Source organism: Tyto alba, unplaced genomic scaffold, assembly GCF_018691265.1.
Source record: "Tyto alba isolate M040663 unplaced genomic scaffold, T.alba_DEE_v4.0 Super-Scaffold_9, whole genome shotgun sequence".
NCBI lineage: Eukaryota > Metazoa > Chordata > Aves > Strigiformes > Tytonidae > Tyto > Tyto alba.
The window spans coordinates 5,369,272-5,381,569 of NW_024881330.1; the positions used below are offsets into that span (position 1 = coordinate 5,369,272).

Below are 12,298 nucleotides of genomic sequence, written 5' to 3' on the forward strand. Positions count from 1 at the left end.
AGCACTTTAGGCTTAGGGCAGAGGAGCTAATAATTACAGATGCCGTATCTCATATAGACCAATGATAAATAATTTCTCAGACAAGTATTTGTTAACATGAACTAATCCTGTCTGGCAACATCCTGAATATTGGGTCTTATGTACTTTATGTTTCTCAGTTTGAGAAAGGACTTTATTATATATAAAAAAAAAAATGAAAGCCAGTCGTCTTCCTAGCTTTCTCCATTGTGTTTCAAAATTGCAGCTGATTTATTTTGATGTAATATTTTGATGAAATGTTTTTTGCATTCATATACCATTTTCTGAGTTGAAGTCTGTATGGTTCAAAACTATTTCAACTTTTAGATCCCCTTTAGGTTGAGTTCTCAAGTATTCAGATTGTGTATTTAATGCTGCCTATTGTGCAGTATTTTTCTTCTGACAGTGTTGTTCTTCACTTACAGTCATGTATTGAGCTCTGTGATCAACATGCTTCCAGGTCAACGTCAGTAACCTCTCTAATATTTTTCTAGTGTTACATTCATTTTTAATGCCTTAATTCTGAGTATTTTAGAATATAAACAGAAAACGACAGATCAGTTAATACTCTGTGCAACTGTTATAAGCCTAAACTTCCTTAAGACAGTGGTTTATGTCCATGAAATTTTTCCTTATTTTAATACAGAGAAGCTGTATGGGGACTTCTTGAGTTGGAAGCTAGAAGATACCCTCTCCCAGTTTCCTCTAAAACCTGGAAAGATTGCAACATTTACTGTAAACATTAAGGTGAAGCTGGACTTCTCATGCCAAGAAAATCTTCTGCAAGATCTCAGTGATGGTGAGTTTTTAATTTCATCTTGTGTAGGAGGGTTGTATGTACTTGTGAGAAACACTTATCCAGTTGTTGTGCCATTTGTCTTAAAATACGGTGTGTGATGTAGCTGTGTATTTTCATATCTGTGTCTTGTAATGGAAAAAGAACTGCTCAGGGAGCTGTATGGATTGAAGACTGAATTTTTGTGACAGTTACGGGCATGATAGTCTGACCAAACTTTCCCATCATGAGACTTTGACCTGCTATCTTTTTAAATCTTTCTTGAGAGTTTTTTTGATGCTTCTCTTTGTATCCTTATCTTACAAAGATAAAGTAAAATAGTTTGCAAACATTGATGGGTTTTAAAGAGAAATAACATTAAGTTGATCATTTAGTTAACCAGGATTGTAGAATTATTACTCCTGTCTGACTTCAGTTTTGCTAGAAGTGACATACTGCAACGCAGGTCAATAATATCCCCTTAAAATTTGTAGTGTAGAGAAAGTTTCATGTGCTTAAACACGTTGTTTCTTTTGAACAAAACCCCCCCAAAGTTTGCTTGTATTAGAATTATCTGTAATTACAAGTACCAGATATTTGTAATAAAGATTTTCTTTTTATAATAAACACACAGTAATTGCTATACTCTGTATTTCTTCAATTGCCTGTTAGTTTTACATTGATAGAATTAACTTGACAAAACAAGATACTCCTGTATTAAAAAATAAAAAAGTATCATTATTAGATGGCTTCCCAGGATCCAGTTGCAGGTATGCATTATCAGTATAATTAATCTTTAAAAAAATAATTATTTTCTATAGAGAAAAACTGCAACAAAATTACATGCATAGGTTATTCAAGTTGAATAGGACTGAATTCTGTGAGTCATATTGCAAATACATTTAGAAGTTATATTAATTGTTAGTAAAAATTAGAAGGCTGCTTTGTTTTTTGAACATGCCTGGTGTAAAATATGCAAACTATAAAAATATTTTAGGATTTAACTGCATGATCCCTATAGTGTTGCTAAACTAAAGTTTGCTTTAGAACTTTTTGAAAAAGTTGATTGTGGAGAAAGACCACACTGATATTTTTGTGAAAACACAACTGCCAAGGAACTGGGGCTTTGAGAAATGTCCTTGATAGGAAATGTAATTCCATACAGCACAAATCTGTGCTACAAATTCACAGAACTGGGAAGGTGGGGGAGCAGATCTGACACTAACTGTATTTAACTGTTTTAGGGGCAAATGATACTGCATTACTTACAGATACATGAACTCTTGGTCCTCATGTACCCCATAGATGACCTCTCTTTTCCATGGAAATTCCAATGTCTTATTGCTTGCTTATTTTATAAGAGCTTTTATTAGACTGTAATTCAACTAATTATTTATTATGTTATATGGAAAAGATATAGGCCAGTTGATTCAAACTTTAAATTGAACTTCAGAAACTTAGCTTTTATTTGTTGACATGTTAACACCAGTGGGAAAGAAATCAGAGGCATGGAAATGAGAAGGAGCTTGATCAATGTAATCAATATAACTTGAAAATAATTATGAAAGTCAATATTTTAAAAGCTAGATATTACTGTCTTTAATGCCAGTTCTGTTGATTTCATTTTGGTAACTTCCAAATTTGCCTTGTCTCCAAAGAGCTTTAAAGGCACTCTGAAGCTGCAGCTGCCCTGCACTTTTTCAGATGAAATAACATGCAAACAAAATACTCTGTAGAAGAAGATAGCATACTTATTTCTCAGTATTGACATCAAACAGCTGTGGGATAGTGGATTTGGGCCTCCATTTTTTACCTGTATCTGGGACTACATATGAACAACATCCTGGAACAACATTTTTACCTTGTTATTTCTGCCTACAGCTTCTTTGAAAGATTGTGTAACTGAAGCCTGGAAGCAATTCAACGTTTTCTCATTCACTGATAATAAAAGAGTAGAATCCATTATTGTTTCTTTAGAACTTTAGTATCTTTGGGTGCTGTATACTGTGTGCACTTTGAAAGTATCATTAGATATGCTAAGTACATTGACATTTTTACTTTCTACTGTAATTTTTCTTTATTGCTTTTAACTGTATAAATATTGTGCTTTCTAAAGAGGTAGGTAAGGTTCTGATGTGAAGAACAGTAAAGAGCTTAGAAAAATCAATGGCAACTATGACATGGCTTTTTATCACATGGTAGCTATGGTACCTTTTTCTTTTGAAGACCCAATTTACAATGATGATCAAAATATTTTTGTCTTTTAAAAGTAATGACCTTAGTAGGGCATCTGTTACTTTGATCTGTTTTCATTTGCTGCTGAAACTGTTTCCTTTTATGCTCTTTGTAATCAGGACATAGTACAGAAAGGACAAATTACTGATGTTTCTGATGATACACTTACCCATTTGGAAAGTAAACTAAGTTATCAATCAAAATTGCTGATCTAATTCTTGTGTGTTGATGATATACTGTCTCGTAAAGAAAAATGTTAGATGTTCTTCTAGATTAAAGGAAGCAAAAACACATGAGTGGCTGTACAGGATCAGATCAATGACCGTCTAGTCCAATATCCTGGCTGTGATAGTGGCTAAGAGCAGATGCCTGAGGGACAATATAGGGAAAATCATGAACGTACATGTTACTTTCCTTAAGGCTTTTGGGCTCCAACTGTTAGCTTAGGAACTTCCAGAGCCTGATACGGTTTCTCTGTTTTTAGGCATTGTTAGTCATCCTTAGTGGGCTTCTCATCCATAAAGTTCTTAACTCTCTGTCAGGACTGTACAACGTGCTGTGGCAAGAAGTATCACAGCTAAATTACTTCTAGCATCTTTGCATCTACTGGTGTCCTCCTGATACTACCTGACTCTTGTATTTCAAGAAACAGGTAACAGTACATCTTCTAAACCAAACAGGTAACAGTACATCTTCTAAACCCTGTACATACAGTCATAATTTTATGCATTTCCTTACGTTATTTTCACAGTGGTCTCTTTCTCATACTGAAAATTTCTAACTGGCTTAGTTGTCCCTGTTATGGAAACAGTTCTGTACATTTATATGCCAAGTTGTCCCTTTTGAACCCTTTCAGTTCTACATGTTTGAGGTAGGCTGTACACACTATTTGAAAGGTAATTGTGAGAGACAACTCAGGATGTGACAGAGATCTGTATATTTCTGTAGTGACCTAACGGTGGTCTTCGTTTTGTTTTATATTACTTTCCTTATAATAATGCAGTAAGGTAGAGTTTGTCATTTGCATTTTTTGACTATTGCTGAACATTGAGTTCATGGACTCACGAATCTGTGAACCATAGCTTCAGGATTTTGCTCCTGAACAGTGATGGTATGCTGAGAACCTGCTATTTCACCTATGAGTTTAGGGTTGTTTTTTCCCCTTTATTTGTACTGGATTTCATTTGACGTTTTAGTGCCCAGTCATTAGGTTTTGTAAGGTCCTAGCTGTGGTGTCAGGAACATGCCATTCTGTCTGTTGTATATGCTTCCATGATGGGAATTGAGTTTATGCAGATACAACCTAATAACCCTTCAGAAGAATGCGCATCACATTAAAGCACGTCCTTTAAGGTTCTTGTCACAATCCGGATTGCATTGTTTTATTATCTTTGTAATTAATTACTTTGCAAACACTTGGACCAGCTGAGGTTCTAGAGACACTTGGTTAATTAGGATTAAGAAGACCAGACTTAGATCCTGAAGGCAGTTGATGAGGATTCAGGGCTGCACTGCAGGAGATCTGTTTGCTGCAAATGCTAATGAAATTTTAGATCTCCTGTCCCTCAGCTGGGTGGTTCAGGGTTCCTTCTATGTATGTTCTTACTTCTCTGGTCAGGAAAGTCAGTGTGTGTTTTTAATTTGATTCTAAGATTATTGCACTAGTTAAGTCAGGGGGAAGCACTCTGCTTGGTACAGCCAGGCTTAAGCTTAAGCAGTAAGGTCTCTGTTACCTGTTAAATCAAAGAGGTCAACAGGATGCTTACACTATAATGATAATCAATTCTCTTTCCCAGTCATTATACTTTAATTTCTGAAATCTAGTGTATCACTGATGCTAAATGGGAAAAGAACAACAGCTGCTCTCTCTGGATTGCATTATAAATGGTAACCTGTTAGTGGGAAGCAGTCTTTTAAAAAAGCTTCTGTTACATGGGGATAATGTTTTGCAAAGTTAATGAATTAATCTACAATGAGTACTTCATTATGTAAAATGTTAGTGTTCATTCATTCTGTGTATAAGGAACCTAAAGACAGGTGCAAGAATATTTAAATTCATAAACTCATCAAAGGAGCTAATTAATTACATGTGAAGAGCAAAGCAAATCTATGCCTTAAGTCTCTCCTTCCCTTCTCTGGGGGAGGAAAGTTTGCAGAGAAATAATAGCATATATTTCTAAAAGCAGCGATCTTGAATATTTTTAAAATATTGATATGCAAAACCATTGTATGTTTCATATTCACTTCATTGCTTTTCTGCTTAAATGGCTAGATTTTATCTACTGAAAGATGTTCCTACACTTATATAGCGTATACGCAACATATTTCTTTGTTAGAAAGATAGTGGCTTTGAATTTAAATGTAGTCTTGACAGGTCTGAAAAACTAAGTAGCCTAGAGGACTGTATTAGGATAATTGTATTACTGATGATGATGGTGGAAGTCCTCAGAGATTTCAGTATGATAATTTACGTGCTACTTGTTACTATGCTTGTCTTTATTACATTATAATAATTCAAAATATTTTTTCAAAGTTACTTAATTTCTGAGAAGTTTTTTGTCTCTGCAGTTTGGAAGATGTCAGTTTTCATTTTAATTGCACTGTTAATCTGAGTAAATGAGTTGTGGGTTGGTTTTTTTTTTTTTTGTTTTGTTTTTTTGTTTTTTTGTTTTTTAACCTACAAATGCTTCTGTGTCCTCCATAAATTCATCACTGTGTTGCTTCAGAAATATTAATTCTTTGAGTACCTTTCTTACAGAGTTCTTGAATTCCAGCTTTAATGCTTACAGAAGATAAGGTGATTTTTCCTCTTGCAACTGCCTTTCAATCTAGATAAATAACTTGTTTTATAATTTGACTGAGACAGGATTTTTTTTTAAACTGTATACATGTGTCGTAGGATCTTAGCCTGTATCAGTTGGACTAGCTGCTATACAAGCATGTAGTAAGAGGTAGTTCAGGCCCCAAATCTTTACAGTGTAAATAGGTAAGACAGGCATGAGGCAAATCTGCCATTTGACAGGCTAATTGACCTGCCACCCTGTTATACTGTTTCCTTGCTGAGGCACTGTATTTTAGCATTTAATGTAGTGTGCATAAATAATTTCTAGTCTTCGATTATGAATTTCTTTACACTTCATTTGTTCGCTTTCATTGTATTCACCCTTACTCTAAATTTAACTTCCAATTCTAGTTTAGTTAGTTTGCCAACCTCTGGAAGGAATCCTTACTTATACTGCATTTGCTATTCTTAATTATTACTACCGTCCTTTTCAAATCCAATGGAGTCTCAAAGAAATGCTGTCTGCTACCTGTCATCTCTGCCTTGCACCTGGAGCCAGAGAGTTGATACATTCCAAGCAGCTTTGTCTGCAGTACTGCTACCTGTGGTCTCTTGTGTGATAGTCTTAAGCATGTTTTTGAGAGAGGGAAGGAACAGCATCTTAATGCCCATCTGTAGTGTGAAAGGTGAAGTGGATTATATTGCCTGAAACTCTATCTACTCGTGTTGTTGCTCTCTTTGTTGCTGCAGGCAGCAAGTTTCTAGAATTTTGCCTACTTTCCCCAGAATACATGATCGTTCTGTTTTTCTAGGAAAAAAAGGACATATTCTGGTTTGGCAGGCATACTCTCCAGTCTTTTTTTTTTTTTTTAATCTTTTTTCTTTATGCTGAAAGTACTTGAAAACTGTTACAGTATTCTTAGGAAAGGTTGCCTACCAAGAGGCTTTTTGTTTTGAAATTTCTCTCAAGCAGTGGATTGACAAAATAAACAAATGGGTTGATGGGGCATTTAGTTTTTGTATTTTATGCTCAAGTTGTATATGTTCCAAAAACTCTGACAAATCTCTTGGGTTGTTATTTCATACTGTTAAAACACTCATGTAAGAAAGAAGTTACTAGAATGTTTTTATATTGTTTAATATGTGGTGGTTAACCTTGACTAAGGGCCAAATGCCCTCCCCGCCTCCAGCTGCTTGCTCACTCCCCATCTTAAGCAGGACAGGGGGAGAAAATAGGATGAGAAAGCTCATGGGTTAAGTCAGGGAGATTGCTTAGCCCTTACTGTCACAGGCAAAACAGACTTGACTTGAAGAAAATTACATAATTTACTGCCAAATAAAATGGAGCTGTGTGGTGAGAAACAAAAAGACAAATATTAAGATGACATCTTCCCACCCCTTTTCCCCATTCCCACCCTCACCCTTCACCCCTCCCGACTCCTCTGCCCCGCGGGGCGCAGGGGCCGGGGGTCGCGGCCAGCCCATCCCAGCCCCTCTGGGCCGCTCCTCCCTCCCCCCCCCGGCTCCCTGCTCCAGCGCGGGCCCTTCCCCGGGCCGCAGTCCTTCAGGGACAACCTGCTCCCGCCTGGGCTCTCCACGGCCGCAGCTCCTGCAGGAAATATCCCCCCGCTGCGCTGTGGCGTGGGGCCCTCCCCGGGCTGCAGGGTGGGTCTCTGCTCCAGCGGGGTCTCTCCAGGGCTGCAGGGGATCCCTGCTCCGGGCCTGCAGCCCCTCCTGCCCTCCTCCTCCTCCGGCCTCGGGGTCCCTCTGCTGCTGCTCCCTCCTTGGCTTCTTCCTCCTCCTCTGCCTGGGCCGCCTTTGGCCCTTGCTGAAACCTGTTTTCCCCCCGGCGCCCCCAGCTTGGCTGAGGGGCTCAGCTGTGTCCTGCGCTGGGGCCGTTGGAGCCGCCTGGGACCGGCTGGGACCGGCTGGGACCGGCTGTGTCCGGCCCGGGGCAGCCCCGGCCTCTCCCCACACAGACCGCCCGGCAGCCCCACATGCCCAGGCATAGGCATGGACATGCAATATATAACATTAAACTCGTGTCTTTAGGAAATACCAACAAACAGTTTTGTACTGCTATTAGAATATAAGTATTTATTCTGCAGAGAAGAAGCACTTCAACCTAAAATCTTAAGCTGTTTTGCATCTCATGTGATGTGATATTGCCAGTTGCCTATAGACTGCCTTGGAATACAACCAAACTTCTGTGGTGTCCTGGCTTCAGTGGTAAGGTTATTTGTTTCGTTGCCACAGAGTTTGAGACCACTGTAATTGTGATATACCTGTTGAAAAGTGTATATATTTTTGTCACCTGGATCAGGCCAGTCACTGTTGTATAACACAGTGTTACAAGGGAGCTGTGGATTAGAACAGGATGGAAGCTGTCCCATGCCAGCATTTTCTTCGGTGCTTATTCATCAGATTGTAAACTTACAGGTTTAACTCCTTTAGTAAACTTTCCCTCATTCAAATATGAGAGTGTGTGGGATTCTTCTGTGCAGTGTGCTGAGAAAGTGGCTAATGACGTTAAATTGACAATTTACTTAACATTTGAGAGGAGAGAGGAAATGCTGGTAAGAGATTTTGCTCTGTTGTGACAGCAGTGACTGTGATGTTGGAAAGGCAAGCTGTGTTTTTGCAGTTACCATGGAAAAAGTGTTGGTCATGTGCTGTTACCATGGAAATATTCAATGTGGATTCTAGAAATTAGGAAGATTTCTGGACAGAGTAGAAAGACAATTGTTCTTTTTATAGTAAAAGGCTGCTCAAGCTGTTTGATAGTATGGATTGACAAAAGAAAATTGTGGAGGATTTATTACCTTCATATGTCTAAACTTAATGGAGAAAATAAAACATATGAAGTCTCAAAAAATATAAATATCAAACAGTTTAAAACTAATTTAAAACTTCTGGTGAACTGCTTCATCAGTGCTCTAAATTTTTCGATTATCTGTTTTCTTCTGCCATCGTTAAATTCTGCAACCTACCAGGGCTTTTAGTGGAATGTATTTCCCCATTCTGTGGTGACTGTTTAATGTATTGCAGAGGAGCTGGACAAGGACTAACCACCTTTGCCTGGTCAAAGAACAGAAACACTAAATAAATAAATAAAAAAAAAGCTGCTCGCAGCAGAACATGATTTTTTTTTTTTTTTTTTTTTTTTTTTTTCCCCCTCCGGCAGAGAAGTTCCCTTGCACCGTCAAAGTTCTGAAGTGGTGAGTCATTTGAAGTATAACACACTGCCCCTGCCACTGGGCTGAAACAAAAAGTTCGACTGCTACAGTGGCTACTGAGACTTGCCTTTTAGTCTGAAGCAGAATCAGTGTTTCCTTTGCTATTGTACCTCTTTTTGCAGGTACAATTAGGGATTAAAAACATTCTTCCCCCAAGAAAATTACCTTTGTCGTCTTCCCCCCGCCCCAAGAAAATGCAAATAGAATGGGTTTTAAAAAGATAAAATAGTTAAGAAAGGCATTAGTTATATGTCCATTATGTTGTTTTAGGCATTATCTATTCCTTTCTTAAAGAAAGGAAAGCTTGTGCCTTATATAAAATGGAAAATCTGACTAACACTATACAATTTTTTCATGCTTGGTTCTTTTTATGTTTTTCTTTGTAATTTTATGTGCCAATCAGTGTCAACTTCTGTTCTAAATATAGAACTGGTGAAAATCATTCATCAATTTGAAAGGAATATTTTTCCTAGGGTAAAACTTTTTATTTTCACTAAAAAGGAGTGGATTTCAAAGCCTGTGATCAAATATATTTATGATTAGTTTGGGTGACAAGCTGTCTTTATCTTTCTTGTGTATTATTGGCTCAAATCTTCGACTAATAAATATGTTTTAGGATATGCTGAGAGCTGGTCTAGGAGTAGTTTGATACCTTGTGATTTCTTGTGCAAGTTAGAAATAAAATACCTATTAGCCCTTACAAAATTATCATGTGCTCTCATCTCCCTTTTCCCTGGTCTTCGCGGGCTAGATTACTGCACGATTTAATCTAATTATAAGAGAAAAGGCTTCTTAATTTTAGTTGAATAATAATAAAAACTGTTAAGTTTAGCTGACGTGTTTTCCACTTTTTCAGGATAGTCATATCTGCTGTGATTGTCTTCCCATTTGTAGCTACCCTATTCAGACATACCCCTTCTGATTTTTTTTATCAGTTAAAGTTAGATGCTACTGGACCTTTTTCTGCAGTGGATCTGCGTGAAACAAATATGTTTTAATATTTAATATTAATAAACAGTTTCGGTGTTCATAGAGATTAAAAGAAGAATTCTAACAAGGAGGAAAACCAGGCTGATACTGAATATGTTTCAAAGTAGTACAATGTGGACACGTTCCCTTTATGCTCTGGTTGCTCTCAATTTTTGTTTTGTTTTGGCTTGTTTGCTTTTATTTTTATAAGTCATTAACAAGTTAACCTGGAAAAGAACAACAGTGAATGTAGAAAAAGAAGGTTATAAGTGGGATTTGACCTAGGTGGTCTCCAAAGGTCCCTTCTAACCCAAACCAATCTATGAAAATACATGGTTTATCATTCAAGCTCATGGTCAAAATACAAACCTTTGGGATGTGTAACTGGAGCTGCTGTTGCTTGAATTTGAGGCATGATATGCCTTGTCTTTGCTGTTCTTATCTGTGATGCCATCTAGAAGATGAAACAGGTATTACATCATGTATTTCTCTTATTTTGATAAGCCTATGAGAGTCACTTTGATGTCTGACCCTTAACAGTAACCTATTAATAAATTTGCTACTGAGCAGTTCAAAGCAATGTTTGCACATGGATAAACAAATCTATGTTCAGTAATTTTTGATTAATTCTTAGTAGAACTACTTTGCACAGTCAGAGTGTTCTTGCCTGCCTGTGCTGCCCTCCCCCAGTAACAGATACAACAGGGTAGTCAAGTGCTTTGGCAGTAGGCTTGAGCAAAGATGTAACAGTCAAAAATAGAGTCTTAGCCTTTCACTTTTAAATTCTTTCAGACTGCCCATTGAGGAATGCTTGATCCATGAAGGCTGTCTGAAGGTGGCTGGAAACTGTAATTTGACGGGTAAAAAGTGACTCCATCAGATGGTTGGCAACCTGGATTAAGTTAGGCAGACTGCAAGTTCTGTGGTTCTGAAAATTCATTAGGGGTTGTGTTGTGTTTGGATCTTACATCTAACAAAACTCTAAATGCCTGGTCTTAAATGTGTAACGCCTGATCACACACAGCTTTTTTCCGTTCTTATACTGCCTGGTGATCTCACTATAATTACTTACTTAGAATTGCTGGATTTATGGACTAAAGGCTGTATCTACATCAAGATGATGCAGTAGGAATAGAGTGGTAGGTAGAAGTGCTCACTGCTAAAGCTCTTACATTACACTGTGGTGTGATTCAGCTATTTTACCTGAAGCCAGATTTATTCTGGCCCTCTGGATAAAATATCCTTTCCACATGTGACTCAAATTTGTCTGAAGGGCTGCTTGTTTGTTCAGACTATTGCGCCTCCATTAGTGGTTGGAGTGCCTTACCTGTACTCTGGGATTGAAGTCTTTGATTTTATTTTGTTTACTCCAAAAAGAATCAAATTTGCATGCACTGACTTACATCTAATGAAGTGTAATCATAAATGTGACAACTTGTGCAGTGGGTGGAGGGGGGAAAAGGCAATTTTTCATGCACTCCACACAAAAATTGGTATGTATTTGATTTAGCTACCAGTTCTTTTGCTTCTATGTGAAGGTCACCAGTGCCATCAAAATAATTTTCCCTCCTTTAATTTTCCCTTCCTTAAAATTCCCTTCCTTTAAATCACTGAGAATTGTTTCTGAGTGTTGGATCATTTATTCCACTGCTTCAGTGGTATCATCTTGTACCATTTTTTGAAGAGCAGTATCCTGGCCCTTGGGAAGCTCGTCGTACACTGTGGCAACTGCAAGAATGGCATTTTGGACATCTTCACTCAGCTTCTGGCACTCCTCTGGAAAAGTCAGCAGAAGCCTTGAGAATGTCATGGTTTAACCTCGGCCGGCAGCTAAGCACCACACAGCTACTCCCTCAACCCCCTCCCTGGTAGGAGGGGAAGAATTGAAAGGGTCAAGTGAGAAAGAAACAAAGTGTGGGGTTTTTTTTTTTTTTTTGCTAGTAAGCCTCCTCAATCAACATCTACAAATCTGCGGTTTATCATAGTGTTGTATCCTTAAGGCTGAATAAAGGTGCATTTCAAAACTAGTTAGGTTAGTGAAGGAAATTGGAAGTAAAGGAGTATGGGAATGGGAATATTGGAATATGCCTTTTGTTTTCTTGTTGGATTTTAATGAAGCAAACCATCATGCTCCATCTTGTTTTCCTGGCTTCTTATTTTGAGGAATGTATCCTCAACAGGTCCAGATTTGAGGTCATATATGGAATTGAAATGTGATATCAGCAAATATAATTTGATAGGAGCAATTTCCAAAAAGGAAATATGCTTGCATTTTGTGTAATA

General features: G+C 37.8%; 1 protein-coding gene across 4 annotated transcripts in view; it reads left to right on the top strand.

Moving 5' to 3' along the window:
• TRAPPC9 (trafficking protein particle complex subunit 9) overlaps positions 1-12,298 on the top strand; it is a 518,594-nt gene that overhangs the window by 94,633 nt on the left and 411,663 nt on the right. For all 4 annotated transcript variants that reach the window (XM_042785807.1, XM_042785806.1, XM_042785809.1 and 1 more), the window contains one exon: positions 665-817. In XM_042785807.1, coding sequence (XP_042641741.1) covers positions 665-817 — 153 coding nt within the window. The remainder of the gene's footprint in view (positions 1-664; positions 818-12,298) is intronic.